Genomic DNA, 16,780 nt, shown 5'->3' with positions numbered 1-16,780 from the left:
CGCCAGCACTGAGCAAACAATGCGATGGACAAATAAGAATCTCCAAAAACAAGAGTTGTGCTTAAAGGTCTCCTGCCGTGAGAACCACATGAAAACAAGTGCAGCAGGGGTTAGCACATCCTAAATGGCAGCCTGCCCAGGTACCATACGCCAGCCAATTACATGTTCTAGGTGGATACCTCCATTTGCATATCATTGCTATATCTGACCACCTGGCCCATTTCGGCTGAGAATATCAGTATCAGACAGATCTGCTAAAACAGATCAACCTCCTACTGTAGTATTAAAAAAAAGTTACAAGAAAGTGACTAAAATGCACAATTTTCCTTAAAAAGGTGGTATCAGCAATTACCTGTTATACGTAGGAATGTCATAATATCACTTTGATCTGGAACACCTATGATTTACACCGGTTCAGTGGCTGATTAATACAAGACTTGAACTTGGCCAGCCACAGACCCTGAGTAATTCATACTGTCCTGTGTTATAAGGTTATTATGGCAACAATAATTATACTCAAAACATACTGTATAACCTAGGAAGTAATACATGCAGCATTTTGTGTACTCACATGTTTGTGAGTCAGGGGACCTCAGGATCCTCTTTGAGTCGTGCCAGACAGTCTTGCAGTCCTCCTGCAGTTTGAAAAATCTGGACTTTCTCCATGACGCAGACTTCAGCTTGGACAGCGGGCTTCCCCTCAGGAGAAACCTCAGGTCTTCATCGTCCTGTAAACCTACATACACAAAAAGGCAATAAAGCCGAAATGAGAAGGAGTATAAAGTGGGATTTATAAACTACAAACCAGTTATATCCATAACAATAAAAAAAAAGGTGTTGTGTGCAATGGGTTATTTGAAATTTAAAAATATATAAATAAACGGAATGACAGAACAATTATTAACAGTCTTCAATGCGTACATATACTGTATAATGCACACAAGCAGGACATATATGATACCAAAGTATAGCACATAAACTGGTACTTGTGTAGTATCACGGCTCCCACGATGGCCATCGTACAGGGAAAAATCGCATCGCATGCGATGCAATGTCATTTTTCACAGAAATTATGGACATGAGTTGAAATCATGTAAAATGCACCCCAAATGTCATTTTTCACACTGTACCACCCCCACTATCAATGCCAACCCGAAGCGTGGCAAGCGAAGCGAGCCCGCGAGGGGCGGCGGTACGCATCCTACGACCTTTTCATACCCCCACTATCCACGATGGCGTGGAGTTGAGAATAGAAAGTGTGGCGAGCGCAGCGAGCCACCGAGCCCGAAGCGTGGTGACACGGATACCTGTGAAGCCCGCGAGGGGACACCGATACCTGTGAAGGTATCCGCGTCCCCTCGCTGCGCTCGCCACGCTTCGGGCTCAGTGGCTCGCTGCGCTCGCCACACTTTCTATTCTCAACTCCACGCCGACGTGGATAGTGGGGGTATGAAAAGGTCGTAGGGCGCGTATCGCCGCCCCTCGCGGGCTCGCTGCGCTCGACACGCTTCGGGTTGGCGTTGATCGTGGGGGTGGTACAGTGAAAAATGACATTTGGGGTGCATTTTACATAATTTCTGTGAAAAATGACATCGCATGAGATGAGATCGCATGCGATTTTAATCAAAAATGCATAAAAAAACACAGAAAAATCGCATCGCATGCCACTACATATGGCATGGGATGGCATGCGATGGGAGCCGTGATACTACACAAGTACCCATAAACTTTACCATGGTATAAAACTACATACTATGTGCCACTGGAAGAGCAAAAGTCTATTTTGGACAATATTTTTTGAATGCTGGGAGGGAAAGATATAAAGAGCTTGCTATGTCCCCCAAAAGTTATTTCAATTGTGTGCGAGTCACCGTACAACTAAGTGTTCACAAAATAGTATTAGTTTAAAAAAAAAAAAAAGGATATAAAAAAACAAAAACCCTTTAAGTCTCTGGACTACTGTATAAAAGTGCTAAATATACAGAGCTACAATTATTGAGGTGCAGTATGATGTGGCATAACAACACATCTGCCTTCATCATCTTTAATACAGTAATTTGAAAAGCAACCAAGAAACATCAAACCAAAATTTAGTTACAACAGAAATAAAACACAAAATACAAACATAAAAAACACAAACATCAGCATGTAGCGTAGGACCTAATTTTATTTACTTTGTTTCAACTACACTATAAAACACAAGTAGTAGTAGTAGACCATATGCACATCAATGTCATTTATACCACTGCCTAAACGTTTAAAAAAAAACGGTCTTTTGAAACAGTATTTAACCACTTAAGTGGTATGCCCGGAGATTTTCCGGGCTCAGCTGCGCTGCCACAGCTGGCTGTCCCGGAAAGTTTCCGGGCATACCACTATGTACTGTAGGTGCGCGCCAGTGGCGTCTCCATCGGAGCACCACTGGCGCACCATCTTAGGGGTCCCCCCCACCTCGGTCAGCCCCTCCCCAATGCTCTTGTTGCCCCCCGGGTCCCTCTGCTCCGGTGTACACGGCGATCGTACGCCGGAGCTTCCCCGCCGCCAATCATCTGACCTGTGTTCACGTCAGCGGCAGGCTCGGGGATGTTCGGGGCGGCTCGGGGGGACTCGGGACAGTTTAGTAACCCGAGTCCTCCAGAGCCGCGAACATCCCCCAGCCTGCCGCCGACGTCACTGCAGAATGTGACAGGCGCCGCGGCTGAAGGGTGAGAGGCTGAGTGGCTGCAGGGAAGCTCTGGCGTACTAACGCCGGAGCGAAGGGGGGACCTTCCAGCTGTCTTGTGGTGGGTTTTGCTGGGGCAGGATAAACCTGCCATGGTAGGTTTGTCCTGCCCCAGCAAAACCCACCACTCAAGGGGTTAAAATGGGTCTCAGCCTTCACATTGCAGTAGATTACCGTTTTAAATACCATTCACATCAGTAAACCCGTTTAATCCCCTGAACACGTTTCAAGGCAGAATGCAGGGGACAGCCTATCACAGGTCTGTAATCTGTTGATTTTACTAAATACTGTTTCAGAGCCACTCTCACTGCATAAAAAATGGCTCTGAAACTTGTAGGACTCTTCTTTTTAAATGTTTTGAAATACTGGTTATCTTTAACTGGTAAATGAACTCTGGCACTTTCCCACTGTTTTAAACTTTTTAAAATGGGAAAAAATGGCAATATACCGTTTAACAAGTGCAGTGTGAAAGGGGTATTACAGTAAGTTGCGTACACATTTATAATATTTTTTTTTAAATTACATGCACAATAAAGATATTATCATGCATATAGTCTAGTGTGGCTGTAGTGTTCCCTCTAAGCTTCTTTTGCAGGGTGCCGCACCCTGCCCATTTTTAAAACCTCAATATGCACCCTGCCATTTTTGTGTGTGGCTATGTGCACCCTTACGATGCCCCCCACTGCGCTGACATGCCGCTGAGAACTTTTTGTGTGTGCCGTAATGGGTATTACGGTATATGCCATTATGTGTAATGGGCATTATGGTGTGTGGTATAATGTAAGAGGCATTACAGTGTGTGCCATAATGTGCAATTGTCATTACACAATGGGCATAGCAGAGTATGACAATGTTTAATGGGTGTAATCCTAGTGCAGTGTGCAATATTTTATATCTTTTTTTATGTAGTTGTTTCTAATGTAAATTTCTAATATAAAATGTGCCCTGACCTTAAAAAAAAAAAAAAAAAAGTGAACACTCGACCGCACTATATTGTTAAAGGTGTGTGTACCTGCGGGTCGTTAGTTAACCAACCAACCCCCCCCCCGCCTCTCTGTACATGCAGTTTTTTTTTACTATATCACCAATGACTGCATTTTCAGCTGGGTGCCGGGTGATCTCATTGAATTACATTGTATAGTGTGTGTTCCTAGCATAAACCATGTAGTTCATCAAATTAATTAAATCCCAGCTTTGTTATCTAGTGCCCATTGTAAATATAGGGCAATATTCTTTTTGTGACTATGCAAACCTGGGAAATACGGAACACATGGTCCTGCTCACAGATCATGAGGATCTAAATATTCATATTAAGTGCCTGCAAATATAAAAATGCTAATTTAGTCAAATCTCCTGCACAAGACTAAAATAAAGGTGTTCTTGAACAATGCTGTGATTCTGAACAAATTAAGGCACATTAATAAACTTTACACATGAGCACAGTAAAATTTTTGCTCTTGAACACAGAAAAACCATCCTACGTGATTCTGTCATACTGCAGTACATGCAAATTGTTCAGGAAGCCGATCCAAAAAAGATCTGAGTGGGGAGTAGAAATTACACTACTATAATACAGAGAGGGATTTGACTTTCCAAGTAGAATCTCTATAAATGTGCAAATCCTAAGCAAAAGTAAAACCCTAAATAAAACGTTAAGTAGATAGGCAATTTGTACAGTACGATTCTGCTTGATACAGACTTCTTAATTAGCAATCCCACTATGAATACTGTTAGATGGTAATGACTGAGACACCATCCAGCGGCTATTCTTATATTCTTATAACCAAACACATTCTACAGGATGAATGCCAAATCAATCCACAGAGGCCAACACAAGTAAAATCTTATCTACAGTATGAAAAGAAAAAAGAAGGTGGGCGATTGCGCTAATATTGATAAAACAAATCAAATACTTAAATTAAGTGGAAGTGGTCAGGTGTGGATAGTAAAAAAAGGTATTTTTCAAGGACCTAGAAAAAGCTGATACAGACAGCGAAACGCGTAGGTGCATCCTAAACAGGACTCTGATCATCAGCACCCCAATTACATCCATTTGGAGTTGGAGATCAATATATATTGCCTTTATTTGGGACACCCGCTCACAAAGACAAGTGGAATGGCCCTTTTACCACCACCCGTGGCAAAGTACCATCTTGGAGGCACGCCACTTCCTAAAAGAAGCCTGGTTACAACCTTGTGGATAACAAGTGGCAACAGCACTGGAGTGTTCCCCAATTGTTTGGATTACAAAAAAAAAAAAAACTCATCCAGGATCCTCTACAAAACTTGGGATAATTCCCTAAAGGACTGGCACATATTCCTCCATACATGGGTGACTATTGATTCATTGTCCATATTTTAATTATACCTTTTTTATTCCTCACAATAATTTTATATGTCAAATGTTATACCTCCTACAACATTTTATATGTTATAAATAAATAAATTTTTTTACTATCCACACCTGACCACTTCCACTTAATTTAAGTATTTGATTTGTTTTATCAATATTAGCGCAATCGCCCACCTTCTTTTTTCTTGTCTATTGTATTGGAGGTGACTCCTCCTTTTGTATAGATTGCTGCTGTAAGCCAAGCACACTCATATAAAGCGCCTTTAGAATCGATATAGGTTTCTATATCCATTTTTTTTCTCCACAGTATGAAAAGGCATGTGATCTGTCTAAGATTAAAATCCTGGGCGCTTCTCGTTATTAGAATCTCATCATATGTGCATCACCCACCCTCGTGATTTGTGGCATTAGACTCAGAGTCCTGCCCATTTCAATAAGATGTGGGTGGGATGCAGGAAGGTCACTTAATACTTAATACTCCTCAGGGATTTCACGCAGCACCTCAAAGTTTGTCAGTGTCCCAAACCATCTGGTAGAGCAGGCAAGTGGGGATTTATGCTACACAAAAAATGCACACAGATCTTATTTCCTCCAAAATGCCAATCATACATACCCTACTATTACTCCCATCTTTCAAATTGGAAAAACATTCAACTCTCTATATTAGCACCCACTGAACTGGACATGTGCAGACAAAAAAAAAAAAACATTTATTAGCCGCAGTTAATTACCTCAGACAAACTGATCTGTCAGGGCTATTTAATTATAGCCCACAGGCTGCAGTTAATGCAGAATTTTTTTAGCCCGAGTCAGGCAAGAACAGAAAAGTCCATTAATGCATTAACTGAGCGCAGGTGCCACACTTAGCCCATAGGTATGGGAATGTATCCCGCATTCTGTAGGGGTAATTAAAGTGTTTGTCGTGCCCGATCTCCGAACTTAAGTGACGAGATTGCATGGGGGTGTTCACTGCAAGCTGAAACGTCCCTAAGGGGAAACCTGTAACATTTTAAGGATGGGATACTCTAATAACCCTCGCAGCACATCGCCAGCACTCGCAGTAACATATGCGATTATTAACGCAAAAGCGATGGCCAGCGATGTGCTGCAGGTCCCCCCTCCCTGAACCCTTACCCGGCTGTGTGAGGGCTCCTTTTCCTCCTCCCTGCACCCGAAAGCTGTGCAGGGAGGAGGTCACTGGTCTGGGAAGCACAGCAGGAGGCTGCCCAGACACAGGTGAGGGAGGGCCACGTGGATCGGTGGAGGGCGAGCAGGCGACGCGTAAGGAAGCCCATAGGCTTCCATGGGGTTATGCCATCTAGAACTGGCGTACCCCCGCAGCGAAGCCCCAGCGGTGGGGCTTTACTGCATATGAAAATGCCGTAAAACCCCCGAAAACTGGGTTTTTACGGCATTATTAGTTTGGAGAATTATGCCCATAGGGCGGGATTCTCTAAAAACCCCCGCAGTGTTAATAATCGCATATGCAGTAACATATGCGATTAACACAAAAGCGATGGCCGGCGATGTGCTGCGGGTCCCCCCCCTCCCTCCCTCCCTCCCTGAACCCTTACCCGGCTGTGTGAGGGCTCCTTTACTACCTCCCTGCACCCGGAAGCTGTGCAGGAAGGAGGTCACTGGTCCGGGCAGCACAGCAGGAGGCTGCCCGGACACAGGTGAGGGAAGGCAGCGTGGATCGTGGGGGGCGCGCGGGGTGGCGGGGGACGCGAAAGGAAGCCCATAGGCTTCCATGGGGTTACGCCATATAGAACTGGTGTAACCCCCCGCAGCGAAGCCCCAGCTGCATATGAAAATGCGATAAAAACCCCGGAAACTGGGTTTTTAACGGTATTTATAGTTTGGAGAATCTCGCCCATAGAGTGTATGAACTCTATGCAAATAGTATCTGAACACAAGGCCCCAAGAACACAACGCCTCCCAATCAGCCATTCTGTTACAGCGGAAAAAAAGTAATTCACAACATCACAAATCCATTACCGTAAGACTTATTGCAATAATATTTGTAGTGAGAAAAACATGTTGGAGTTATTCAGAGAACAAGCTCTAATGCAGAAGAATAAAAATGGCATAATTTAGACAAAAAATCTTTTCATGAAAATCTACATATAAAATAATTTTAGATTTTCCAATTGTAACTGGAATGAAGACTATAATTTTACAAAATACGTGGCCCTGAACAAAATTTTCTCTGCATCTTCAATCAAAACTAGATTTGATATGTTTTAGCAATAAAAAAATAACTGTAGAGATACACACAAATATATCACTCTGCGAGTGTGTATCATGAGTGTGAACAGCTGTGTCACATGCTCTGTCAGTGTACAATAAAGCTAACACACTTTCCTGTATGTCAATATATGGATGTTTAGTGGCCAATATGTGAATTACACAAAAATAGGAGCATGTTTCTACAGATGGCAAACTTATTATTCTACGATAGATTAGCTAAATAAGAAATGTGCCACTACGTCCTTTTAACTATAGGACAGATACCAAATTGATGTCTGGAAAAATGATAAAATCTAATATATAAAAGGGTACAGTTGTGGGCAGATTTGTTTATGCCAACTGCTCAGCAGTTCCTGAAAACACTATTTAGAAGGGTTCTAAATTAAATCAGAGCAGAATCTCGGCTTTTAAGTGCGGTCAAATATACACGCTATATAAGAGTATATAAATAACAATACAATCCAGAATAATTTTGTTCCCCCAAGTCCACCTGGCTACAATCCATATACTGTCTCATTATATCCATAACAGTCACTTAACAAGAAAACAAGAAGTTTATGGTTTCCTGCTCGGCACATGCTCTTAAAACACCGGTTTTCAACCTTGGTACTACAGGTCGAGTATCCCGTATCCGAATATCCGTTATCCGAATTATTCCGAAATACGGACATTCCAGAAAGTGAAAAAAAATTTTTTTTTGCTAAAAACTCACTGGGGACATTTGTAACAGCACTACTGAAGACATGATATGTAACTGGCACTATATATGTACAAGAAAATGATTGCTTGGCATTCAAATTCAGTGTCTGAGATAGTACACAAATTTTGTTTCATGTTTTGAAACCTTGTTTTTTGAACAAATAAAATATATTTGTGTGTATTTTATGTGGTAATAAAATATATTTGTGTGTATATTATGTGTTTATACAGCATAAATGCAAGATACTTCAAAATACATCATTGAAATATTAAAATATTCCGAAATACGGAATAATCCGTTATCCAAAATTCTCCTGGTCCCGAGCATTTTGGATACGGGATACTCAACCTGTAGTACTAATCACTGATGTTTAGGGGTATGTACGAAATCTTCTGTAATGGCGGGGGCGACTAAGTGATAATTAGGCACACAGCAGAGGCCCATGTATCACAGTAGGACACAATAGTTAGTGGGGTTGATGGTTGATGCAATAGTTTTTTGGGCACCCATAAGTAATAAGCATCAGACTTTTATCATTACCGTGAGTTATCGACCGAATACATGTACAGTATAATAGTGGTGTGCTTAGGAGGGATGGGGCTACATTTGTAACTGTAAAGCATTCATTAAGTTACAATAACACCATTTCTGGCAGATATTACTGTTACACCCTCATTACATGAAAAACATCCTGAAATCCAGGAAACCATCTCACCCATAGCAGAGCTTTTTCCCAGCACTAGGTAGAACCAGTATTACAGATATTTACTTACCTCCCAACATGACCCTCTTTAGGAGGAGGGACACCATGCTGTTTCTGGACTTCCATCTGCTATCACCTGTTTTGAACAGGTTAGGTACTAAAGCTGGGTACACATATATACAATTGTCGGGCCGTTCTTCCGTTCTGGGTCGGACAGCCGTTCAATTGTATAGGTGTGTACGCTGTCCCGTACGAGCGATAAACGGCAAAAAACTGTCTTGACCGTCCATACTCGGTCGGTCGATGGTTCTTTGCTGTTTAATTTTCATCCGACAGGACGGCCTCATATCGGTACAAAAGTGCAGTGTGTACGCACGGTCGACCGATATGCTGCCGTCCTTGCGACTATACTGCCAAAGCTGGAACGCCCATGTGGGCGTTCCATAGCTGCAGCATCTCTCCTACAGCACATATAGACAGGTTATGCGTCTAAACTTTAAGAAGCCCTTAGAGATATAGAGAGTAGCGGTTAAATGATCATTAGCCGCAGACACAAATAGAATCAATTGTGGACTCATAATAAAGATAAATATACAAAAATCTGGATATCAGTCTACATAAAAAATTCTAATAAAATCAGCCAAAAATCTGCCAATTCCCCAACAGCCTGAGACGGAGGAAGCGGCAGGGGAAGCTTAAAGTAGATTTACAGCATCAGGAAAGGCATTCAGGATCGTCCTGCCCGCATCCAATTAACCAGAGTCAGATGGCTACACTAACATCCTAATTTATCCCTCAGCATACAGCAGGTCGCCCCGTGCCCCCTCTGATATATAGCTAAAAATGGCCCTGGGTGGAAATATTACTGTTTTACAAGCACAATTACAATTACCGATAAACCCCTCCGCGGCTGATACATCATGCGCCCAGCGCACTACAGTCTTCTCCAGCGGCGCGGAGGGGGGGTTAATCTTGTTTGTTGTTCTTAAGAAAGGTGTTTCACCACAGGTGGTGGCAATCATAAATGAAGAGGGAAGAAATAGAGCACTGTGTCCCTCCTGGAGAGGGTCTTGTTGGGAGGTATGTATTTATATATATTTATAGATGGGTGGATGTGGGCCTGGATCATCATTTACGCCCCACATGAATAACTCAGCACCTGCTACTATACAGTTATAGATCTCCCAACTTTTCTGTACTCAAATTAGTGCATAGTCCTGTCACAAATGGCGCATGTTCACACCCTAAAACATGAAGGTAGCCCTTTAAAACATCAGACGTCATTTCAATACAACAGTTTAAAAAAATCAAAGCTACTTGCACAATAATATGTGTGATATGCTATGTACAACAAGACTGGTATTCCACCTACTGATAAAGGAATCAACCATTTGTCTCCAAACGTTACACATTTGTTTACTTATTATGTCTGTTGAACAATATATTGTATGTACAGATCTCTTGTACGGTTTTGTACTAAGGTTTTTCCTGTTCCCTGCAGTTCTTCAATAAAATATAAAAAAAAAAAAAAATCAAAGCTATGGGTAACATCTTATTGTTCTTCTGCAACCCATTCTGCAATTACACCACACATTTTATTAATTGGCACTAAGGCAGTTCTGCCTGGTTGGTTCAGGACACCAAATCCTGTAATGCCTAGTGTCTCCTTCTCCTCTGAACCAATGCTATACGTACGGCCACCTTGGTTGGAGAGGAAGCCCTGTGAGGTGCCTGCAGAGGGAACATAAGGATCCCCACCCCAACAGTCCAAGGGGGTACAGTTTGCCAATCTACAGCAGTCTCATGTTTCAGTGGAGCATAGTGCTACTTTCGCAAGTTTGTTGTGCCATAACCAGTGTTGTACACATAGTTTGTGCCGTTCATACACAGTGTGATGCGCGCTTCTGCGCATATCATATCACACAGCACATAAAGTATTTGAATTAGATTTCATCGCATCTAGTTCTAAACGCACGGTGCTTTAGCCCATCGCATGCGTTTTGAAGTAGATGCGATCTTGTTCAAAACGCACAAAGTTTATTGCTCCATGTATGGGTGGCATAAAGGCTTCTACAAAATATTAGTTTTGATTATCATATATCAAATAAAAAGTATTTCAAGCTAACAGATTTGGTGCCAGTGTAAAATACAAACTGTTGTCCATATGGTATGTATTAGATTGTAAAGCTGGCCATAGACTGGGTCAGTGGTTCTCAAACTCGGTCCTCAGGACCCCACACAGTTCACATTTTCCAGGTCACTCAACAGATGCACTCATTAATGACTGACACATTTTAAAAGAGTTTTTGTGGGGTTGGGTTGGATTGGCACAGGTATAGATAAATAATAAATATGAATATCTAAATACCAACATACACACCGTTGCTCCTTTGTAGGATTTTGCGGCTGTGGTCTATGGTTGGTGGTGCTCCCAAAATGGAGTTCAATGTTTGAACTGAAGAAAATGGAGTCTGGAGGTGACTCGAAAGGGAACCCGACAAGGCTTTTTGGGGCACACAAATTTTAAAAGAGCCACGAGCATTTTGGATAAGGAATTTTTCCGGATTTTGGGGAAATTTTTTTTACTTACTCATCGGGTCACGTCACCAGCATGCTTGCGCACTCGCGCAATGCACCCCTGGGACCAGAGATGCCGCTGAAGACTATCCTGAAGGCCGCCGTGGACATAGGGGGACGAGGTAAGGGGCGGGGTTGGGGGAACACCCCAAAAAACCCAAACCGATCTATTCTGAAAAAATGTGAGCGATCTTGCCATTTAAGACGGATATTATTGCGCATCTCACACATATATGTTGGCACTCAAAGGGTTAAAAAACACTGAATCGCCCCTTCAGAATGTGAACGGTAAATCCCTTATGAAGTTCTTTTATGAAGATGGTCAGGACTAGGTAGAACCCATGTACGTTTGTTTGCTGACACCAAGAGGGTATATTCAATCACTGCTAAATCGGTCCAACAAGAGTGTAAATCATTAATATAAAACAACTTTTATCCACTGTTGGCATACATAGAAAAACAGCAGCAAAGGTTGATGTCTGATTGTTTCTGCACATGGTTGTATACACAAGGAGAGCTTTACAGTTTATATGGCTAAAATTTGATTGCAGCTTGGCAAACTGCATGTTTCCTTCAGCCCCTTTATAATCACAGGTAGATTACCCCACTAATACTAGGCAACTTTTATGCTTTGCCCCATGAACTGCTTTCCAATTTCACTTGCTACCCTTTGTTTTTGGGGCATAGGCTTTATGGAACTAATTTTCTGTAACCCATTGCTAAATTAATGGCTTTTTATTTTATAGCTTGAGCTAGAGTTTGGAGAACCAGACAAATGTCACACAAAAGAACATTTTACATTTTTACAAATTTTCAATAGTTCTTTTTATATATCCTGAGGAAGTGCAGATGTTAGGATGTTTGATCAAATTTAGAGAGAGCTCTAGGAAAAGAATAGAGATTTTTTTATTTCATTTTGGAGCCTGAAATGGTGCTCCACACACTCAGTGCAGTGACCTTAATCATGCATAGGGGGATGTACACACGTATGGACCCTCTCCCAAAGAAGAATGGCCTAGTGTTCCCTCTAAGCTTCTTTTGCAGGGTGCCGCACCCTGCCCGGTTTTAAAACCTAAAAATGCACCCTGCCCTTTTTGTGCGTCAAACTACGTGCCCTTACGCTGCCCCCACCGCACCAACATGCTGCTGAGATTTTTCGGTGTATGCAATCATGTGCAATGGGCATTATGGTGTGTGGTGTGTGGTATAATGTGTAAGAGGAATTACAGTGTGTGCCCTAATGTGTAAATGTCATTACGAGTGAATATGTAATGGGCATAGCAGAGTAGGACAATTTTTAATGGGCGTAATTCTAGTGCATTGTGCAATTTTTTATACATATGTTTTTTTTGTTTCTAATGTAAATATCTAATATAAAATGTGCCCTTCGATTGAAGAAAAGTGCCCTGCCCGATGGTCAGCACCCTGCCCCATTACTCCCCTGACCCCTCTCAGCCAAGAGCCCCAAGAGGGGAAACTAGGGATCTATGGATCCTCTTCGCCAAAGTTCAGAGCGACCCTCCTACCTTAACCCCCGGAAGGGTTAGGCAGGTGGGTCCTCTTCGCGGAAGCCCTCAGTAAGCTTCCCTCTGCCTTGCGGCTCGGGGTCACCTGCAGGGACCGCATCTCTCCCCAGAAGGAGAGATCTCTGATATGTGGGGAGTTGGTAGCCCATAAGGGTCGTACACAGAGCCCAAAAATGTGACCAAACAAATGGAAAACTGAAAAGGTGAAAAAGTGACAAACGTGAGAGGGGTGAAGAGAAATAAACAAAGAAACCTCAGCCAGAAGGTCAGGGTGGGGGTGTTAAAAATTGTCCTGCCCCAGCCAAAAGGCCCAGGACAAGGACGTGCAATGCATATTTAAAAGGGAAGTGCGCAGTGCTAGTGCCAAAACGTGCTGGTGTTGACACCAGTGAACGTTAAGGCACCTCAGTTTCCCCTCGGGCTCTAAGCAGCCGGCCAGTCAGCATCTGATCAAGTGTTTCTCCGCTCCTACCTAGGGTGTTTTCCAACCCCTGGCATGGGAATGGATATTTCACCGGGCTTTTCCATTGACTCCCTTAGGGGTTGTTCCCCCTTGGAAGAGCAATCTACTCAGTCCCGATGTTTCTCGGATCCAAAGGTTGAGGTATTAAGCTGGGCTTGTCACGGTCTCCCCATCAGAGGCTACGAATCTCTGAATTAAGAGCTATCTACTTAGTCCCAGCGTTTCCCCACTCCTTGGCAATAGATACTAGACTGGCCTCATCCTTCAGGGGCTACAAACCCCATCAGGAGAGATACCTACTAGGCTCGATGTTTCTAACCTCCCTACCAGTGGGGGAAGGGCTGTCTTCTCCTCTCGGAATGGTGAAGGTACTCAGCCAGACTTTTCAGTGCTCCCAGGCTCTGCCCATTAGAGTAATTACAAGGTCAAGCCTTTCTTTATTCTTCTGCCAGGGGTCGGTCCACATCCACTGATAAGAACAGATACTACATTTGATCTTAGACAAAAGGCGGAGAAGCAGTAACGAAGATTGCTTCAGCCTTAAGTGGAAACTACAAGTGCTGTGTCCTTGCGATACCATTTTAGAGGGGATCGCAAATACATTTTATCCTCACCTGATATTTTTATATGGTTAGCGTCATTATGTTATTTGAAATTACCAGAAGTCCCGAGTCCGGAACCGAAAGTACTTTCTAGAAAGGGTATACAGTATATACACAGAGGAGATTCCCACTTTGAAAAAGGGACCCCGTGTCACAAAACATGTTGGTGTGAGGAACGTGTTACTACCCTTACTAGTCCCAGGGAGAGATCAAGGTAAGACCTGCAGTAACCGTTACATGTAGCATCAGTGTTGTCCTGACCAAACCCGTTTGTTATAGAATTCCAGCTACCGCGGAACACGGCCTATTCTCATCCCAGTTTTTATTCAATTTTATCTTCGTTACACCCTGTATTCTTTTGATAATAAATATATACCCCACTGTCATTTGAATATACGTGGATTGACCTATATATGAGAGTAAAACATACCTTTACAAGATTGAATCTACATTCTGCTTCGTGAGCACAGGTATGCCACCCACATTCATATGTTAAAAGCAGGGATGGGGAACCTTTGGCCCTCCAGATGTTGTTGAACTACACATCCCAGCATGCCCTGCTACAGTTTTGCTATTTGGCCATGCTAAAACTGTTGCAGTTGTAGTTCAACAGCCGGAGGGCGGAAGGTTCCCCATCCCTGTGTTAAAAAAAACACTACACATATTATTTGCTTAGCTTTCATATGAGTTAGGTATGCCTTGTATTTGGACATACCTCAGTTATTTTGAAGAGAGGCATCAGCGAATATACACATGGGGTGAGATTTAATAGGATGAGAGATTCAGAAAGTGAGAGATTTGGTAAGAAAGCTCCAGGGTTTTTAAAGCGGCAATCATTTACACTTCAAAAATAAACTGGTTTTGCAGTGTAAATGATTGACGCTTTAAAAAATCTCACCAGTGGTGTCTTTTTTTTTTGTTTCCCCATTCTATGTATTGAAAAACCACACTCTCGAGTGAAAAACCACCCAGACTCCTATAGAAAAAAAAGCATCTTTAAGAAGTTTTTAATATGATAAAGGAAGTATTATTTTAATATATTTTTAGATTTTCATCTTGTACATGTCCCTTGAAACAATTGAATCAGTTAGTTTAATGTTCGTGTCTTATACAAGGGAGTTTGGTATACCACCCCCTTCTTTTTTCATATAGCATCTAATTGAGTCACAAGGGTAGACTTCACTGTATTACCAATAGGCAGCCATATCTGGAGATCCTGACTAAAACCAAATAATATATAAACCACTCCATGTCGACTGATGACATTCGGGACAAAAAAAAGAACAAATTTTGACCTTTTGACTGTCGGCCTTGCCATTGTCAACCAAATGCAAGTGTCAACCTTCAGTGGTCGACACAATGCATGTCAACCTAAAGTTGGTCGACCCAATGAACCAAACCCCAGCATTGTTGGTGTACGGTGATGTGTGCAGCATAATAGTGCTTAAGCCCAACGCTCAGGACAGAGTACGAGTTGCCCTTCGGGTTGGGGCTTTAAAGATATCTTATTATCTGCCTGCACAGCACTCAGATCAGAAGATGTGAGAAACACCACATGGGAGGCCACAAGGGTGCGTACACACTACACAATGTGGATGATTTGACGTTCTCATTCGGCTCAAAACTACCAGTCGTACAATATATTGCCCAGCATGCACTCTGCCTCAGGTACAGGATTATATAAATAAACTGACCAAAAAGGTGTCTGCAAACAGCAATCATACAACAGTATACAGTGCACCACACATAGGGGGTTATTCTGGTTTATTTGCAAGGCTGCAAATTCACAGCCACCAGACGCCACCCTGCACATGCCAATACACCCGCCCCTCCTCGTGCGCTGCGTTAGTACGCAGGGGCTGTGAATGGATGTTTAACAAACATACATTCGCAGGCTTTGCGGGAACATCCACATCATTTGATGTCGCCGACCATCGAATGATGTGGAAGGCCCACGCACATCTAAGTTTACTCTGAGGTAACCCGAGATCGGTGTGGACATTCAGAAGGCAGTGGGTGGGCAGCCAACATTCAGTGATGTCCGCTGCCCACCCCCGGCGCCCACTTCACCAGGCAATTTCCATGGGACTGACCATGAAATGCTGTGCGCTCCCATGGGAGAGTATCTGCCGCCAACCCCCACCCGCAGTCTTGCGTGCATGTCTGTTTGCCCTGGCCGTACGCACCAGGTGTATGCAAATGCGCAGAAATGTGGCTGTACATGCGCATAATATCGGTCCCCGGGCGAACGAGCTGCCGCTACAAACAGACCAGAATAAGGTCCATTTATCACAGGACTCTGCTGAGCCAGGAGCATCAGAAACTAGGATTGACTCATCTTTACACACTGTACATTTGCCAACAGTTAGCAAACATAAAAAAGTGTACAGGAGAATAATGGAGTTTATAGCTCAATACTTACACAAGTCAGCATAGAACAGGTACTAATTATAACAAACACACACACATATATATATATATATATATATATATATATATATATATATATATATACACACACTGTTTACATACATATACAGAACTTTCCTTGCAGGATAAGAGGCAGCCCAGGACCTAGCTGTCAGCCATTACCTGGTAGTAAGGAAAAGTTCTGTGCTATAGGACACAGCAGTGTAGCCAGCACAGACCCCTGCATAGTAGTAGTACGCCGCTATATAGCGAGTAACCTCAGGCTCCCTGCTTACCTAGGCGGGTGCTGTTGACCTGGCTGACCCTCCGGCTGGTCTCCTGCAGGATCTGCTCCTGGGACTTGCTCGGGGATGGCTGCCTGCCCAGACATTGGCACTGCATGCTGCCGCCGGCACGGACCTCTCCCCGCAGCCCCACTAAGGCAGCACCCCCTGTCCTGCTGCACAGCGATCTC

At 43.1% G+C, this 16,780-nt stretch overlaps 1 protein-coding gene across 3 annotated transcripts in view; it reads right to left on the bottom strand.

Annotated features, from left to right (window-relative positions):
- Positions 1–16,780, bottom strand: part of PLCD1 (phospholipase C delta 1) — a 131,275-nt gene that overhangs the window by 54,099 nt on the left and 60,396 nt on the right. For 2 of the 3 annotated variants that reach the window (XM_083189105.1, XM_083189104.1), the window contains one exon: positions 572–736. In XM_083189105.1, the coding sequence (XP_083045231.1) occupies positions 572–736 (165 nt within the window). Of the gene's footprint in view, positions 1–571; positions 737–16,601 lie in introns of all 3 variants that reach the window. The other variant, XM_083189103.1, reaches the window with a different exon arrangement.

This window comes from Crinia signifera, chromosome 5 (assembly GCF_055691185.1).
Source record: "Crinia signifera chromosome 5, ASM5569118v1, whole genome shotgun sequence".
NCBI classification, from domain to species: domain Eukaryota; kingdom Metazoa; phylum Chordata; class Amphibia; order Anura; family Myobatrachidae; genus Crinia; species Crinia signifera.
Note: the sequence above shows the minus strand (reverse complement) of the source record. Positions and strands in the feature narration are given on the sequence as shown.